We start from the raw sequence: 20,221 nt of genomic DNA on the forward strand, positions 1-20,221 counted from the left end.
CGAATCCCACGCCCAGTAGAACGTCCGTTTCACGCTATGTCGCATACTGAACCCGGAGTTAGAAAACAACTAGGATCAGAGAGAGGATTGGCAAAAGCGGTTGATCCCACACTGTTCAGTGACAATGTCAACAGTGTCAAATCTGGTATTCGGATTTGACACTGCTGAGCCCAGGGGAAGAAAACATTCCTGGTCACGGACATGGTCAATTTCAAGTCGCATGTCTGTTATGACAGTTAGCAAGTCACAGCGATCAGGATGACGTCAGCAGGTCACAACCGTTAGTAATTCCAGATCTTGTTCAAGTATTAGGTTCCTCCAAGCAGAAAGGGTCCAAGATCCACCTACCTAAAGCAGGTGTCAGCATATTCAAGGTCTGGCAGAAGTTTAGGGTTCTCCTGAGTAGTCACTGTCCCACACCCGCAACAGGTATCAGCAGTCGTAATATCTATGTGCGGTGGACCAGATGAGTACGGTCAGATTCCAGCCACCCTGGTTTGCCTAAGCAATAGGAGTCAAGCAGGAGAGGAAGGCTCAAGGGTCTCGGGCTCGTGTTTGTGCTATGAGGTGACGGCACTCCTGAAATACCGCCTGCGCCAAGGCAATGAAATGCTTTGTAATGGTCACCCTGTGTGACAAATAGATGTTCATCTCCTCTTGGTTGGTGTCTACTTTTAGTAATCAGTCAGAATCTGTGGTCTTCATAACTGGGGCAGCCACATAAGACTTGTTCCCAGGTTTCTTTCAGACCACAGCTGCTGCATCACAAAGATCACGGCGTGTAAGCTCCTCGTTGAAAGAGCTATATCCAGTGATGTAAAAGGTCGTATATAGTCCGGAGGAGAACCATGGTGGTGGCTTTGGGCCGGTGATATTTACCTGACGTATGAAAAGTTTAGTCACCGCACCTTTAGAGGTTTGCACCCATAATTTGTGAAGTTTAGCCGTTAAGCGCTTCCTCTTATTTTTTGCGTCCGACGCGATATCAAGCTCAATTCCCAGGATATTGGTAGGGATATTACGCTTGTGCCGGTAAGACAGTCCAGGCCTGATCACTTCCATGTCCAGGAGCAAGGGCCAAGACCGTGCCTATCTGAGAATAAGTAACAGTAGTCTTCTCTACCAGAGAAGCGTTACTTATTCGAAGTAGTGCAATACCTAAGCAACTCGTTGTGAAGGTATTCACAATATGAGATGTAATAAACGTTGCATGCATACTATCTGGGTAGTAGAAATGATGGAGATGCATTACCAAGGGCGCTTCCGTAGCCAGGTGGGCAGGAGCAGCAGTGCGTAGCACACGCTTCTTGATTAGACCGGGGTTCGAGTCGTGCCCACCAAATAAGGAGGATGCGGAAAGGTCAGGGAATAACCACCGCATATCCCCGGAGCAATATGGCCTTAGTTGCCAATGCTCCTAAAAACCAAAACAACAACAAACGATGCATTACCCATGCTAAAACAGCTTTTTAAACTGGAAAGATAATTTCAACTACCCATGTGTATTTATGTCTGTAAATTGCGTGTGTTCACTGGTCGATCTGCCTGTTTGCTAGACGAAAAACCCCAGTTTTTCCAGGGAAAACCTAGCTGTCTACACCTGAGACTGACTAACTCAGACATGGAGTGAAAAAAAAGCCCATAAAAGTTCCTTGCGTCATCAACGGGATTCGAATCCGTTTAACACTTCAAGGGCAGTTAACATGCAAAGTAAACGTAGTTACTTTGCATGTTAACTGTCCTTGAAGTACAGAAATACGGCTAAGAAAATAAAGAAAAAATGGGCATCAAAAATGCATATATTTTACTATGAAATAGAAAGACAATTTAGTACATGTTTAAAACAATACAGTAACTAAAGATTTTTCATATAGCAAACAGAGTAAGTAAAGCTATTTATAAAAGAGATTCAGCGACACGAGTGATCAACTTATTTACATAATTATTTTATTAATACATAAATAGAACTAACTAACAAATGGAAGCAATGGAGAGACCATATTAAAAATGAAAAAAATAATAATAAATAATAATAATAAAAAACTTAAGGTAAAAAAATATCTTGTAAAAAGTAGTGTGAAGATGGTATGGGCGTGTAGAAAGAATAGCAGAGATTATCTAAGCCGATATACGAAAAAAATAAAAAATAATAAATAAATGCAAATGATAATAGCCCCGAAGACCAAGAGGAAGGTGAATGGATAGGGTAAAGCAAATATTAAAAGGATGTTGCTGTTGTATAACTCAGCCACGTTGTGAAAAAGACTCATAAAAATTCCTCCCGTTGTCAACGGGAAAGGAAGAGGACTTATTCGGAATAGGGTTAAAAATCTAACATGCAACAGGACAGTACAGAAGTACAGTAGTGTTTGGATGGCTGGTAGCCTAGGATTGATTTGTTCTACCTTAGTGGCCTTTCACCCAGTGAGTGTAATAGATTTGGCTGATGATAAGGAAGATTATATCAGTCAACACGTGTTTCGCATTAAAAATTTAAACATCCCTACGTTTACAAAGCGAATTACATGTTCCTTGTAGAAGCTACTTGATTGGTTATAAACCATATTTCATAATTAATCTCTGTTCTTCAATAAGAATATGATAGCCTACTAGAGATTGAACTTTGTATTTTATTATCGGCAAGTTATCTTTAATCGGTTTGCCAAATCATCAGTTAACAAAGACCTGAACAGTCGTTTATTTTTCTAAAGTGAAAATTCCATTAAGTTAAATTTATGGCACGTAATATTTTGACTGTTTTACCTATTTATTTTGGAATATTTTCGAATATTCTCTTATCTCTCAAAGGTGAGTCATTTCCTTGTATGCAGCGGAACTATGGATATAGTAGTAGCGTCTGTGTTTGTAATGTATCTTACTGTGATACTCTTGAGCCTGTCAAAAGAAAACCTCCTGGTGTCGCGCAATTGTATGAAAGTAACATGTATGGGGACAGAATGAAACTATCGGCTTTACAATTTCATAAGATTTCAAAAACTGCTGGAAAAACTGTTACGGCTTCTGTTGACAGGACCAAAAGATACCAAGAAATTTTTGGATTTGGAGGGACATTTACAGATGCAGCATGCATAAATATAAAGAGCCTGCCAGTATTTCTACAACAACATCTTATTAATGGATACTATTCCAAGAATGGTTCCGAGTATACGTTCGGAAGAGTTCCTATAGCGAGTACTGATTTTTCAACTCATATCTATTCCTACGACGATGCTGAAAATGATTTTAACTTGACGAATTTCAATTTAACAGTGGAAGACATTGATTTCAAGATTCCTCTCATTAAAATGGCCCAAGCTACAAGTTCTAGTCCATTAAAGATATTTGGAAGTCCGTGGAGTGCACCGGCATGGATGAAAACAAATAACAATATGACTGGAAAAGGAGGTTTAAAGGGATCACCTGGGGATCAGTACCACCAGACATGGGCAAACTATTTCATCAAGTTTATTCAGGCATACGAGTTACACAATATTTCATTTTGGGGAATCACAGTAGAGAACGAACCACTAAGCGGACTGATTCCAGACTATCCCTTTCAATGTATGGCATTTACTCCAGAAATTCAGCGAGATTTTGTGAAATTGAATCTGGGACCATCTTTGAAAAAAGCTGGGTTTGGGCCTGATAAACTGAAAATTATGATAATGGATGACCAGCGTTTTCTTTTGCCTCGCTGGCCCAAAGAGATTCTTTATGATGAGGAAGCATCTCAATATATAGCAGGAATCGCATTTCATTGGTACTGGAACTTCATCGCTCCACCTCAGTTACTGGATATAACCCACAGTTACTTCCCCAATACATTTTTGTTGTCATCTGAAGCATGTACCGGTTCTCTGCCATGGGAATTTCCAAAAGTTCAACTTGGAAGTTGGGAAAGAGGTGAAGATTATGCTCATGATATTATTGTGGATCTTTTACACTGGACGGCAGGCTGGGTTGACTGGAACTTAGCTGTAAACCTTGATGGCGGACCAAGTTGGGTTTCTAATGCTGCTGATTCCCCAGTGATTGTAAATCAGACTGCCAAAGAATTTTACAGGCAACCAATGTATTATGCTCTTGCTCACTTCAGCAAGTTTCTTCCACCTGGTACAGTGCGTATTAATTTGGAAGTAGAGGGAAGTGAAGGGTTGGAGTTAGCAGCATTTGAAACGCCTTCAAATTCAACAGTTGTAATTTCTCTGAACAGGAATAAATCTCCAGTAAATCTTACTATATATGATCCAAAACTAGGATATATTACCCATATAGTATCATCTCGCTCGATACAGACTTATATTTGGTGGACAGGTGGTTAAAATAATTGTCAAAACTAAAGTTATAAGCAGAATGTTAAAATAGCTTTGAGCAGCAGCTTATGCACAAAAACTAGTACTCAATTCATTTGTGAGTAATAAAAATCCATCCCTAAATTAATTAAATTAATTTTAATTAGTTAAGAATTAATTTGATTTTTATGCAGATAAATCAGACAAATAAAACAAGAATATTCTAATTAATTTTGCCATTCCACAGTAATATATTGTTTTGTCTAATGAAATCTGGAATAGATCCATTTGAGTTTTTTTTTCCTTAATTGCTGTGTTAATATAACTGTTAATATGTACTTTTCAATGATGCTACATATGAACAAACCTAATTCAATTACGGCAGTTGCCGAGACATCTAAGAAAAAGAAAATATGTTATATGAATCTGAGTAATTGAAAGAAGGTTGCTATGTAATTGGTCATCTTATGGGAATGAATTAACCTATATAAGAAAAAATAAATAGTAAAAAAATTTCAGTACCAGGTACATAACGCGTTTTGCCGCTAGCATATTTAACGTGTTTTACATTTAAGAGTCATTGGCAGGCGTTAAAAACGTTTTAATTTTCAGATATTAATAAAATTCATGGATAGTAAAATAATATAACAATGTTTTCATTTTATTAATAATAATAAAATGAAAACCATGAAATGAAAACTAAGGATCACCATGCTATTTACAAAATCAGATTACAGTACAGGAGGAAATCTAAGGGATTCCTGGTAGCAGTGGCGCTTATACCTTTATGGGGGCCCAAGGCCCCACGGAATATGGGGACCCCATCTAAAGAAAGATTACACATCGGTTACTGAAAGTATTGGTCTGTGATGACTAAAGTAGGATATATAATTTTTACATTGAAGTTCACGAATAAATACACCGTCTACTGTATATTGTTCCATTACGTGTAGTATTTATCGAAAGATCTGATGACATGTCCAAGTTGAAAAATGTTTTCATAATGTGCAGAATTTTTCTCCAGCCTCAGAGTTAATGAAATTTTGAGCGTCATCATAGCTCTATACTAGAGGAAAAACTTTCAAACCTCATAGCTCTATACTAGAGGAAAAACTTTAAAACCTCAGAAAATTGGAGTAGTTTTTCCAGGATAGTAGAAAATATGAACATGTGATCAAGGAAATTTTCTCACGCAATAAAAGGGGTAATGTGGACGTATAGCATATCGATGGAAAGCTAAGGAATTTAGAAACAGAAATATCAAGGTTTTAAGATAAAAAAAAAAAAAAAAAAAAAAAAAAAATTCGGAAACTGGGAAATGCGTTAATTCGAAAACCCATCTGGTTTCAAGTCACTTAGTGTTTTCAGATTGAATGTAATTTTTTTCTTTACTTAATTGTAATGTAGCTGTAACCTTCACACCTACAAAAGTCAATGAGAGATTTTTAGGCCATCAAGGGAGGAAAAACACTTTAAACGAAAAATAAACACTTGCGGTGATTATGAAATTGGAAAATGTTTTTGTCTGTAGTAGGTGTTTCATACCCGCAATATTTTGGAGAAGAAAAATATATATATATATATATATACTCAAATAAAAAAAAAATCAGTCCTCAGGCTAAGCAGCACACTCCAAATCTTTTGTTAAAGAGCAAACAAATAAGAGAATTAATCTAAAATAGTTTAGGAATTGAATAAATTGTGTCCTTGTGTACTAAAAAATATACACAAGGGCACAAATGAATCGCAGAAATTACGGATACGCCGCCGGAAAAAAAAAAACACACTGCGTATAAGAAGCACGTGATCGATCTACTAAGATCACGTGATCCGCAAGTTTATTAAAATGAACAATACATCGGTAAATTTAATATCGTTAAAGATTACTTATCTGGGAAATTACAGACGAGTATTTTCATGTGTTGGCCCCATTAGTAACTGTTGTTTAAGTTTTGGAAACCAGTAACATTGATATAGAATTCTTATGAAAGAGAAGATGGGGAAGAAAACAGAAACAAAACAGAAATATTGTTGATAACAAACAAAAACGGATAAGAATAGAGTAGAATAGTGTATTTCAATCTATTAGCAGCCAGCTAAAGGCTAAAACACCTAAGGATCACCATGCTATTTACAAAATCAGATTACAGTACAGGAGGAAATCTAAGGGATTCCTGGTAGCAGTGGCGCGTTATACCTTTATGGGGCCCAAGGCTCCACGGAATATGGGGATCCCATCTAAAGAAAAAGGGGGTCCCATCAACATTATCAACATTAAAATCAAAAACTGCCAAATTATTCCGCTACGCCTCAGTTCTGCTTGGACATTCACTCAAGACTGGTCGATAAGATCGTGGCTACCTTCTCCCTGCTACTGTACTGCATAAGGGCGCCAACGGCGCAGGTTATATACAATGCAGTCTTTATTTATTTATTTTTTTAATTAACTTAACTATTCAAGGAAGAACTAAATAAAAAATTTCATCAAAATCGGTACCATTTTTGAAAAAAAAACTTAATGTTCAAATTAATCTTCACGTTCATTGACCTTGGCAGGTCCAAAGTTCTGTTTCCGATAAAAAAAAAAAAAAAAAAAATCACTTAAAAATATTAGTAAAAAACAGCAATGAGTTTTTGAAACACTGATTTTTCCCTCTCCCCCCCCCCATCTGATCGGGGCCGTGTGGGGCGGAATAATGATCAACGGCCGCACCCATTCATGTTTTCAATAGGGGTACCGTAACTGCGCAGTGGTACCGGAAAATGATCCTCGAATCCTATGTGCGACTTTTGAGGGGTGCGGTTGGCTATACTATAGCTGTACTTGGTAAGTACAACTATAGCAGATTTTCTTTTTATGGACAACAACGCCACTGCACTAGAGCTAAAGTGGTGGAGGAATATCTTGAAACTGAAAACATCCAACGAATGCCGTAGCACGATCCCCAAGCTTAAATCCGACGGAATATGTATGGGACGCCTTTGGGCATGGCATTGCACGTCGACAGTCAACTCCTCAGCCACTTGGTGAACTATGGTCTGCGCTGGCGGAAGAACGGTATTTGCTATTAGAAAATCTTATAGACACCCCTATATGGAGCATGGTTCACTATTGCCAGGTCTGTTTAGCCTTTGGAGGGGATCATACTCCACACTGATATCATGTGACCATATTTTAGAGCATCCTGTATCGACTTCTGTAATGTAACCTTTTTGGCAATTCTTATACAACCCCTATAAATGTCCCTTATACTTTTCCGAAGTTTCTCGCTGCCTCCTCATTTCATCGTTATTCTATGGTACACCGCCATACCAAGTTTTGTCTTGTTTCATCACAAGTTGCACGAGTTACACAACGTTTTCTAAGTGTTCTGTTAATTTTGTCAAGCAGTGTATGTGTAGTATATGAGATGTGTGTAGCTAGAGTTTGTAGCTGTCACATTAGTTATTAACTGTAGTGTACATGTACCTTTCAATCTATGTGGTTGACTCTCTGAAAAGTCACCAGATTATTCATATACAATTACAGGTTTTTTTATATACTACCTTGTGCATACAATTCTTTAACAAAATAATTTATTTAAGTGTACACCATAAGTTTAACTAAATATGTCTAACAATTTATTCATTACTCTTCGCCAATATTAATAAATGTAATCTATATATATATATATATATATAAATATACACACGCAGACAAAAATGGGGGAGTGAACGAACGACGATAAGTTCCAAACCAAGAAAGTAAAAGTATGCAATAAGCACTACTACCAATATAAAAGTTTAGAAATTTTATAATACCGTATTGGTGGACTAATAATAGAATAGCAATTGCTTAAAAAACAGTACTCACCTTGAATAAATCTGCAGTGGTATATTGAGAAGAGGTGGTTACAGGAGCGGATTAAGGTCGGTTGAGGCCCCGGGCGCAGAAGAAAATATTGGGCCCCTTAAAAAAAAAAAGAGAGAGACAGGGAAAATAAAAATACATGTTAACCATTTTTTTAAATAAATAAAAAATATTATGTACTATTAATGTTTTATTTCCAATAAAATTTGAATATAATATATGTATAATATAATTAATAATAGCATAATAATAATCACAAAGTTTTGAACTAATATGTTCAACTAATTTGTTGGGGTTTTGCGTGGGCCCTTCAGAAGTCGGGGCCCAGGGCGCGCGCCCGGTGCGCCCGCCGTTAAATCCGCCTCTGGGTGGTTAGTATTTAGGTTGAATTTTTAGCTAAGAAACTAAGGGAGGGGGGGATGAAGAAAAACGGAATTTAAAATAAGCGCAAGTGAAGCTTATTTTAAATTCCGTTTTTCTTCATTTTCCCCCCTTAGTTTCTTAGCTAAAAATTCAACCTAAATACTACCACCTCTTCTCAATATACCACTGCAGATTATTCAAGGTGAGTACCGTTTTTTTAAGCAATTGCTATTCTATTATTAGCACCACTATCACTCAAAATGAGAATAAAATTTTGTTACCGAAATAAATGAAAATAAAATTTTTGCAAACAAAAGTACAGCTATAGCAGATTGGAAATGTGAAATTTCCAATCTGCTATAGCTGCTTGGCGTTCGTCGGATTGCAGGTTCCATACGTTCTACGTATTCGCCATATTTTTAAAACCCTCACCCCACAGCCCTCTACACTGAGGCAACCGCACTGGGGTCTCACTGTACTGAAATCGTAACTTTTCACCACAACAAACAAATAAATTCTAAAAATTCTTAAACTACTACAAAAACAGTAATTTCTATATATATAAACTATGGGGGGGGGGGTTTGGCTGATGATGCATAAGTTTGCTTTCTTGCATCGTATGCCTCTACTAATGCTAATGTTATTCTGCTCCCACATAGGGACTTCACTTTCTATGGAATTTAAAAGCAAATCAGAATTAACACTATCACCAATGTCAGTGGGCACTCCGTATGTGGGCGAGACTATACGGAAGTCTGCATAGCACTAGTCAGGCCAGTTTTTTCTTTATTGTAGAATGGTTTTGCAATCCGTGCCTTGGTGACCTTCACAGACCACGTTTCAGCTGCCTGCAAACGGAACACCTTATGTAACGTTGAAATGAAAAACGCAACAGGAAGCATCTCGGGTAACTTACTGTGCATTTCGGTATGTGGCTAAGACTTGTGCTTGCGGTGTGTATTATCTACGAGGTTTCATTTGAGACTAAAGCTAGGCGTGTGAACCCACGATGGAAAACGATTTTGATTCTCGTTGGTGGCTGCAGATGGGATTATCCGACCAACACGAAGTTGAAAGGATTCGCTAAGATTGCCGAACACGGAGTCACTGCAAAATATGTCACCCCAGTGTTTCCAGCAAATTCATATCCCAATTGGTACTCGATTGTTACAGGTAAGTGGCGCTGCCATGCCGCGATATTTGTTATAAAATAAATTTTCTGTTTATACTCCGGGACGACCAACAGTCAGAGGAGTTTACAAGATACACAGAATACAAGAAACAGCACCGTATTCAGCAGTCACGGGCTTGAACCCCGGTCAACCAAAGCACATATACTTATGCACCTACGAGTCTGACCACTAGGCTACGGCGGCCTCCATATAGTGTTGACGGATTTATTAATACTTCGTGGTACATAAGCTGGATGAAAATATATTTGTTAATCAGTGTAATGACGTTTTGCCTAACCCTAATTTAAACAGGATTATTACTTTGATACGTGAAGATTACAAGATTTGATAGAAGAAAGACGATTGGTGAATTACCAATCGTCTTTCTTCTTTAATAATAAGTATTACCACCAATTATAAGTATTATCAACAATGGTGATAATACTTATAATTTTACCACAAATGTAATTGAAATAATTAATGAAACGAAAATTGACACGACTTTAGTAATAATTTCTCGTCTCATATAAGCTAAATGGTGATGGCATCCTTGTTCTTGCGCAGAGGACATAAACTGAAAAAAAGGATGGTTCTGGGACAGTAGTGTACAAGGTGTGCAGAAAAAGTATTTTAGATTCGTTCCTATCAAATTTTTAATTTTGCAGACTTGTTATCTCCATTTTCAAAAATAAGAGGAGGAGAAATGGGAGCGTAATTTGATATATAAGAAGCTAAGAGGCAGGAAAGGAGAGACCTTGACGATTTTGGTGTGGTGTTTTAGAGGTTTGTTGGAGTCGTGTGTGGTATGGGGAAGTGCAGTCGTGTATACACGTAGTGCGTAGAGAAGTTTTTGGTGGGGAGTCGTGTCTTGGTTAGTAGTGTGAGGTTGTAGCGTTGGTTAGTAGAGGAGTGAGAGGAAAGTAAGATCGATATTTTGGGAAATGGAGTCGAAAAGTCAAGGTCCGAAAAATTATGAGGAACAATTAGAAGCCTGACAGTATCTGAGTCGAATTGGAGATCTGGAGACAAGCAGAAAAAGTCCCAGGAAATCCAAAATGGAAGCGATCTCCTGTTAAGTAAGCTGGTCCGACCTGACGGAAACCGTAAGTAAAAATCTTCCTTAAAAGTTTCTTCCCAAAAATGTCCAGAGGCGCAGAATTAATCATTTAAAGGAATTCCTAGAAGGCAATCAGTATTTCTGTGTACTCATTACGTTTTATTGTAGTTAAATTTTGAGGATAATTTGTTTGAACTCTGATAAAGGATGTACGTCAATTTAGAGTGTAAGAACTGTAACCTGAGATTGGAATTATAGAAATCATTTTTTTGATGTGTGTGTGTGTGGAATTAAGATTTGGATTAATGTGAATAATTCTTGTGTTAATTATAGATATTAGGATGCTTAACTTTACTCAAGAAGGTATTTACTTATACATATATATGTGTTAATGAGGAGAAAATTGCCCATATGGGGTGCTGTATAATTAATGTCTTAAATTATATTAAACTTTCAGAAATTATACTTGTGTCTTGTGTAAGTTGCTTCACCCTACTGTTTTCAAAAACACGAATTTGGAATTTCCTCAGCAGTCAGAGGCCCTAATTGAAAATGAATTAAAGTAGGAAGGTAGTCTTTCACACAAATTATAACTAGTGTGATAGGGATATTACAATTGGCTTTGTCAGCCAGCACACAAAAGAAACGCCTACAGTAAATTGCTTCTAGCAGAGTAGTAGCATTTTGAGAGAATACTGGGTTTCGTATTACCGTACTTATGCTGTGAAAACAATAATATATTTCAAAAACAATTAGGATAAGACGGTAGATATCTACTGAACAAGCAACATCAAACTCAAGTGGTTTTCACATTGGTGCCGCGGCACCTTAGGGTGCCGCAACAACATTCCAGAGGTGCCACGTAATTTGGGTTTAAGTTACTCAAAAACTTATTATTTTTTAAAATTTATATGTTTATTTCATTATAAAACGGTGTACAGTATCTTTAATTTTGTGGTGATCTATAATTGATGTTTACTTAGTACCTTTATATAAAGAAAAAAATTATTATATACTGTATATATAAAATATTTAAAGGCAAAGGCCTCATGCTACGAGGTAGAATGACTAACATGTAGGTTAGTGCAAAAGCATCATTTTAACGTAGCCATCTACCAAAGTAGTTAAATTAATTAATTAGGCATCGTTTTGGTTATATCTCATATTGTGAATGCCTTCACAACGAGTTGCCATAGTATTGTACTACCTCGAATAAATAACACTTCACCAAAGTGGAGAAGACTACTGTTATTTATTCTCAGTGGATACCACCACCCAGATGGCACCGATTCAAAGCTTGTTGGCTCCAAACCAAAACGATGCCAATTTAATTAATTAATTTAACTACTTTGGTAGATGGCTACGTTAAAATGATGCTTTTGCACTAACCTACATGTTAGTCATTCTACCTCGTAGCATGAGGCCTTTGCCCTTAAATATTTTATAGTCTACATCATTGCACACCATCAGGCATCTCTCATATAATGAAGTTATACTTCATAACTGGGTTGTCACTATTGCAACATCAGGGTACCTGCCCACCCACAGAAGAGGAGCCAACAAACTTTCAAACGGAGCCATTTCGGCGGATACTACTTTTAAAAGAGGGAAGACTTTTGGAGACCGTAAGTTCTGATATTAAGGTTTTTTCTTTTTGCTGACCCTGATAAAGTTCTCAGGGTGGGATTAAGTGCCTGCGGGCACTCTGTGTTGGCTGGTTTTTTTTTTTTTTTTTTTTTTTGTGTTAAAGATGAGTTTCTACATACGGGGTACGCAAAACAGAAGGAACTGGAAAGTTGCTGGAGAGGCCTTCATCCTGCAGTGGATTGAAAATGGCTGATGATGATGATTCTACATACGCGAAAGAAATCTGGACATGGAATATGAACCGCGGCAGGTAATAGAGGGATTAGCGAAATGCGTGAACCTATCGAGATTACAGAGGTTTACTCTGCTGCCCGTAAGGAAGTACCAAGTAATGTGCAAGGACTGCGTGACCAGGGACATATTACTGAGAGGTTTTCCTTTTGAAAACCAAATGGTACACCCCCATTGTAGGCAGCATTAGAAAATACATAATCATAGAACGTTATCCAATTGAGATGCCAAACACATTTGAAAAGCGCACAAGACATACGGAAAAGTTACACGAATAGAGATGCATGCCTGGGAGGAGTTCCCAGGGCTATACACGGGCAAGGTTACGGTGCACATAGAAATGAGGAAGCCGGTGCCCAATATCATATATTGTTATGGGAAACCGGCTAGTCTTGAAACCGGCTAGTCTATAGGGGAGTGGAGAAAAAATGTTTGAAGTGCGGCTGCTCAGACCATCTAGGGGCGAATTGTACGAGTGGGCGATGCTTTAACTGTAGAGTAGTTGGACACATCAGTAGCGACTGCTCAAAACCATGCAGCAAATGTGGGGAAACAAACCACATTTGCTGCATGGGCAGCTGTTCAGTGAGGTCGTATGCAGAGGCTATCAGAGGAGGGGAGGAAGAGGGAAGTGAAATGAGCTCGAAAGGGGAAAACATGATTATTTTTAAGCCACAGGGAGGAGGGAAAAAAAGTCCATCGATAGAACCAGAGAAAGTAATAGCGGAAATAGAGGAGGAGAATGGGGTCACATGTAAAACAAGTCACCCCTATTTTAATGGAAACAGAGGAGATAGCAAGAGGGCAAAAGAGGGGAGAAAACGGAGAGCGAGAACATGTGGGAGGAGGAGAAAAAAGGAAGAAGCAAACCACAGATAACATCGTCGCAGAAACTCTGGACGAGTCAAGCTCAGAGGATTCAGAAGTAGAAGGGCCATTAGGGGAAGGAATGGAAAAGCTAACGGGTGTACAGCATTTAATAAAATATATACCGCTAGGACAGGAAAAGCTGGGGGGAAAGCTAACAGAATGGGAGCAAAATCTGGGGAAACCCAGAATAATATTAGAACAAACCGGAGAAGGAAGAATAGAGAATACAATTTACGTGGTGGGATATTTTTTTTTTGTGAATTTGGTAGGACAAACTCTATTAGGAATCACACAGCAATTAAGACTCCCGAATCAAATGGATCGCGGGGCAAGAACAAGAGTTTGGCAAGAACCTATATGGCCTTAGTATATCCCAAACAAAATATGTGAAACTGCTTGGCGGACCCACTATCGGTACACATGATAACTAATGGCACCTTAAATGTTCGGGGCTTCTCCCAAGGACGCACACAGCATCACATTTTGAGAATGACATTATTAATTGGTATTAGAATCTTATTTATTCAGGAAAGTCACGTCCATAGCATTTTACAAGTACAAAAATTTCAAAATAGATTTAAATGCTTAAGCTTCTGGAACTTTGGCACAAGGAATGCCAGGGTGATCGGCATTATAATCCTTCCACCCATTTTAGGCAGATTTAGTGATCTTCAAAGAGACGTAGAGGGCAGGGTAGTCTGTATAGACTCACATACAATACGGTTGATAAACGTGTACGCGCCAAATGATGCTCTAGAACGGATACGGTTAATTAATAATCTGCGTCCATTCATGGTGGGCACATGCTGGAGTATCCTTGGGGGTGACTGGAACTGTGTCCTAGATCCAGTTAGGCATGTTAATATTTCAGGGACACACCCTGTCACAGATCACAAACTGTTAATAATGAACCGTCCGTTAGGCACAACAATAGATCATGGCAGAGGTACCTGGCGCCTAAATTCGGCTCACTTACAGGACGATTGGCATAACATTGAGGGTCTAATACATGAGTTGATGCAGCTTGAATATTGGACATGGGAAGAGTGGGCAAACCTTAAGCAGGCAGTAAAAACAGCATTCCAAAAATCAGCAAAGGAAAGAGGGGTGGAAGGGAAAAAAGCGCTAAGACATCTATATGAAGTAAGGCGATTGCTAGGTTATTGTCATGATGAAATCGGGGTGCAACAGTTGCAAAAAGAAATACAATTACATCTGGAAACACAGGCAGAGAATAGAGCACTCCAAATGCGACTGCGGTATAGGCTTGCTGACAAGAGGGCAGGGTTCATTTTTGATCAGTACAATAGGACGCAAACGAGAAGCAGCCCTATACAACAGATTCAAGTGGGATTACGTTAATACGTTACTACCAAAGACATCATAGAGTACTTTAATGGAACGTATAAACAGATGTATGCAGCATTTCAAGGGCCAGGGATGCCAGCAAGTTGGGAGATGTCACGGTTCTCTGCGGCCCATCGGCAGGAACACAAGCAGCCAATCTCTTTGAAAGAAATCACCGCAGCTTTGGGAGAAATGAAAGCAGACAAAGCGCCAGGTCCAGATGGACTAACGGCAGAGTTTTACAAGAAAGGCTGGGAGAAGATTGGGCCGGTGTTGGCTGCAATCTTCTCTGACTTCTTCATGGCCGGTCAAGTCCCGGAAAGCTTTTTGGAGGCCCAGACGGTATTTCTAAGAAAGCAGGGGAGAATGGCAAAGAGGTGGGAGACTGGAGGCCGATCTCACTACTCAATTCAGACTATAAACCAAAATATTGAATAATCGTCTCAAAAGGCATCTGGGATCCATTATAGGGGCAAATCAGACATACGGAGTGCCAGGCAGAGCTATGGGAGGAAATCTGGTTTTCTTAAGAGACCTTCAACCATACTGTCAGCGGAAAGGTTACAGCATAGTTCTAGCGGTGCTGGACCTAAGAAAGCTTTTGATAAACTCTCTCATAATTATCTTCAAAATCAGCTGTCTACTGCACAGTTCTACATTGTTCTGGACGAGTTCCTGAGGTTTGACCAGGGTGGAGCTAGACCCTTAGCCTTCGCTGATGATCTTGTTCTGGTGGTTCAAGGTGACGCAAGAGCGGCACTGGAAGCAAAAGCAAATACAGCTCTGGAAAAGCTCCAAAACTGGGCAGCACTCCACAACCTCTCAATTTCTGGTGAGAAAACAAAATCGATTCTCCTCAAGGGAAAGCTACAAATACGCAGGCCTCCAACAATGAAGTTAAATAACATCCCTATACGTCTCTACACAGAAGTCAAATACCTGGGAATCTACATTGATACCGGTCTTACCTTTCACTCTCATCTGAAGTACTTATCCACAAAAATCCGAAAGTACACGGCCATGATAAGAAGAGTCAGCAGAGCGGACTGGGGTTTGAAGCATAAAACTTTGTCTCTCATCTATAAAGCAGAGTTTCTCCCAATTGTGTGTCATGGAGCCTCAGTTTGGTGTACAAAGGCCATCCTGGAAAAGAACAAGCGTAAACTTGACTCAATACAAAGATTCATGCTGTTGTCTATCTGCAGGGCATGTCGCACTGTTAGCGCCCCTGCCCTACAGGTTATTACTGGATGCTTGCCACTCTATCTTGAGGTGATTAAAAGGGGACTTTACCATCGATTAAAGAAGGGAATTCCGACACAGTTGTTAAATCTTCAACTGCAGCTTACCAATGACCTGAAACAAGAAAGAAAACGTATCTTCAAACACCTTCAAGGACTTTAGCAGCATTCATGGGAAACCACGCCCAAAGGAGAAATTACCAGAAGATTCCTCCCATCCATTGACATGACTTTCCCAAAGTCTTCTTCCTGGTTTTCACCTGGTCTGCAAGTTACATTCCTGATCACAGGACATGGGCCCTTTCAACAGAAATTGACAGCAATGGGAACTGAAAGCAATCCATTCTGCCACTGTGGCGAAGAGGAGTCATGGGGGCATCTCATGTATGAGTGCCCTGCTTACGATGATCGTAGGCTCAAATTTTTTACTGAAATCCAGGAGAACTCTCGTAACCATGAAGCATACCTGCTTCAGAATGAAACATCATACAAAGCCTTAACGAGTTACGCACAAGCTGTCTTTACCATCAGACGGGCAAAGTTTGCTGAACTTAGAGCTGCTCAGAACAACGACCCTCAGTGCAAACACAAACTGGGGTCGGATAGCATTTTCCCAACTGATAAAAGAGTAAGACTGAAGATTAAAATACTATGCTGGCATCATCATGGTTGGCACTCCTTGAAAACACGTTCGCACAGTGGCGCCTGCCCCTGTGACTTTTGATCCCTCTACCCATCCCCTATTTCTCGTTACTCGGGTGGACTGCCTTCTCTATCTGTCCACTTTAGCTTGTTCCTCACATTCAGATCCCCCTTCCTCTTGTTCCTCTTTTTTTTTTTAACTTGGTCTTCGTCCAGGACGCTCAGGCGACCCTGGCAGAGACCAGCCAGAGAATAAAGGGCAGCCTGGCTACCTCCTAGCGGTGTGTGCGGGCAACGTGAGGTCCCACCAGGGGCCCTGCGGCCAAATGCCAGGACACCCAACAGAACCTAACGCAATATGTCATATACAACAGACAACACTTTTCTGGCATTTACAGTAGTTCTGTATTTCTTCACAGCGTACATATGGAGCAGATGTGAGATATCACAGGTGACGCCTGACCCTAACACTATGCACACTATGTCTACTGCACAGGTGTGTTCACAGCTTAGAGCAGCCATCATCCGCTTATACAAAGGAGCAAGCACCACTCTAGTAATCAACGGATATAGTTCGGACAAAATAATATTGTAGAGGGGGGCTTATACAAAGGAGCAAGCACCACTCTAGTAATCAACGGATATAGTTTGGACAAAATAATATTGTAGAGGGGGGTTAGACAGGGTTGCCCACTAAGCCCTGCTCTCTTTGCAATGTCGTTGGAGCCTGCACTTAAGCAATCAGACAACTCCAGTAATATCAAAGGAGTTCATCTCCCTGGATCAAATCCCGACTGCAAATATATAGCCCATGCAGATGATGTCGTTTTAACAATGTCTGATTGCAGTTCTCTGCAAAATGCGCTGGACCTGTTTAGCTACTTTAGCCTGCCTAGTGGTTTATGTCTTAACAAACACAAAACAAAATGCCAACAATGGGGAAAGTACGCTTCACTACAACTACCAGCAGGTCTCTCCTTCTGAGTGGAGCCTATCACCATCTTGGGAGTACCCTTTGTAGGACGACCAAAAATAACAACCTGACAACTATTGAGTTCCTGGGAGGAAAAAATCGGCCAGTGGAACCTAGGCCTATTGTAGTTTTATAGAAGAGCATTAATCATATGGATGATCCTCATCCCAATAGTGATGAATATAGTGATGGTCATCACTTTCAAATATATCACACAGAAAAGACTACATAGGAGACTATTTAAGTTCTTCTGGAATAACAGGCAACAAGAGGTGACACAGCAAAGACTGCATTGCAGAAAGGCTCACGGTGGCTATGAAATACCACAATTAAAGTGGCTGCGGTGGGCATAAGTAATGAAGCGTGTCCAAACGGCTTTACGGAGCACGCATGTAGCTTCCATCCTAATAAAATACCACATGGGAAGGTTCACAAAGTTGCTGGGAGTGGAATGTACAGGCCTTACAGGCTAGAGCAGAAATAATACCACCCTTCTACAAACAGATCATCAAATATCTCCAGAAACTATCGGCAGAAGGCCTAGATGTGGGAATAAAACTAAACGTCTCAGAAATCTACTGGAAATTGTTTGACTTATACACACAACCAGTACCGAATCCCCGAGCATGGCACAGCCTAGATGAAACCCAGATGTTTAAAAATCTTCATAAACATATAGGGTATGGGTCAAGAAGCGACTTAGCTTGGAGGATGATAATTCACGGGCACTTGCCGGTGGAAGTGAACAAGGCTCAAGTTCCGGGGATACTCAAATACTGAGTGTCAATATTGTAAAGCGCGGGAAACAGTAGACCATGCGTTCTTTTCCTGTACAGTTGTACAATATATTTGGAAGAAGGTACATAAGATTATAAAAGTACCGCGATTAACAAGGGATCAGGTGCTATTTCTGCAGTTTCCGGCGCCTGTCTCCAGAGCTACACACATCCTGATGTTTGTAATAAATGAGGGAAAATACCAAGCATGGAAAATCAGGAAAAGGAAAATAGAAGGAACACATATAGAGGTATATAAATACGCTATCCAATCCATGCATGCTGCAATCAGAAGGTTTCTGGTGTTGGAATTACTTCAATTGGGGGACCAGAAATTCCTAAAACAATGGTGCTACCCTACACCACTTTGCCGGCTAGTAAACAATGAGGTCCATGTGCAGCTTAGGTGGTAAAGCTAGGGACTGGGAGGTAGTGATTTACTTAGTTTAGGCTAAAAGGGATATGGACCAAGCTGGCTGCAGGAAAATAGTCCCTCTCCCGACAATGCGGTGGCTTACGTTTAGAATAAAGCCGGTAAGGATGGAAGAATGAAAGAGGTGGAGGACTTGAGAATTCATGTAGGGCAAGCGAACTCCAGGCGGTTGCGGAGCAGGTAGTCACATGGGCAGGGCCCTCCACGGAATGTTCCTGAGTGAGATTAACCCTATTGGGATATAAGATAAATTTTAATGAGTGCAAATGAGACCAGATTGTGTTTTTTTTAATAAGCAATGGATACCTAAACTGAGGAGGGGCCAAATAGCCCTGAAACGGCACCGCCCGAGGGGCATTATGGCCACTTAGGCTCCTCGAATGAGTAACAACATACCCCCCCCCCCCCTCATTGGGGAAGTGCTACCCATTCGAGGAATATGAAATCACATAAGCTGAAGAAATAACTGCCCCTTTCCTTCTTCATCGGCATCTTCTTCCTCTACCTAACGGTGCCGTCTGGGGGGGACTGATGACCACTGAGTTTCCGAGAATAGGTAACAATCTTCTCTACTGGGGAAGCGTTGCCTATTTGAGGAATTTATGAGCTTTTGAGTAGTGTGAGATGAATGAGTAACTGTCCCTTTCTTCTACGGCATTTCCTTCCTCTACCTCGCCTACTATCACCTTCCTACATCTTAATGCTTTCCTAAGTCTAATAGGGATAGTATGAGGATAACCGAGATCTTTATCCCATACCATATTTTAAACGGTGCTGTCTGGGTGGTGGTATCCGCTGAGAATAAATAAGAGTAGTCTTCTCCATTGGTGAAGTGTTATTTATTCGAGGTAGTACAATACCACGGCAACTCGTTGTGAAAGCATTCACAATATGAGATAAAACCAAAACGATGCCAATTTAATAAATTAATTTAAAGTACTGTATATATATATATATATATATATATATATATATATATATATATATATAATTTGTATTATGAAATGTGTGAAAATGCAACCATTTTCACTTATGACGGGACATTTATGAAGAGAACAAGCGCCCCATACTTTTGTGACTATGCTGTATATTTAGAGCAACACCTGCTCGCGGGGAGAAGGCGGAAATATTTCTGGTCCCCGCACGTGCAGTGAAAGTCACCCCGTGGAGCGTCAGCCCTCCGCCGGTCGCCTGTTATCTAACAGCCGGAGGTCATTTGTCCGAGCGGAGTGGACAGGCGTCCGGGCGCATTTGTTGACAAAACAGCAAAGGAACGTGATTCTCGTGTGGAGATGCGAGGCTACATCTTCCAAATGACACTTTTGGG

General features: G+C 39.9%; 1 protein-coding gene and 1 pseudogene across 3 annotated transcripts in view; both read left to right on the top strand.

Moving 5' to 3' along the window:
• The first annotated feature begins 2,735 nt into the window (after nucleotides 1-2,735).
• LOC150091764 (lysosomal acid glucosylceramidase pseudogene) lies at nucleotides 2,736-4,322 on the top strand (annotated as a pseudogene).
• A 5,064-nt stretch (nucleotides 4,323-9,386) lies between these two features.
• LOC150091765 (glycerophosphocholine cholinephosphodiesterase ENPP6-like) overlaps nucleotides 9,387-20,221 on the top strand; it is a 108,179-nt gene continuing 97,344 nt past the window's right edge. For 2 of the 3 annotated variants that reach the window (XM_090376815.1, XM_090376822.1), the window contains exon 1: nucleotides 9,387-9,678. In XM_090376815.1, the coding sequence (XP_090232941.1) occupies nucleotides 9,435-9,678 (244 nt within the window). In that variant the 5' untranslated portion in view covers nucleotides 9,387-9,434. The remainder of the gene's footprint in view (nucleotides 9,679-20,221) is intronic. The other variant, XM_090376830.1, reaches the window with a different exon arrangement.

Source organism: Mastigoproctus giganteus, chromosome 1 (assembly GCF_048544385.1).
Source record: "Mastigoproctus giganteus isolate SK-2022 chromosome 1, ASM4854438v1, whole genome shotgun sequence".
Classification (NCBI taxonomy): domain Eukaryota; kingdom Metazoa; phylum Arthropoda; class Arachnida; order Uropygi; family Thelyphonidae; genus Mastigoproctus; species Mastigoproctus giganteus.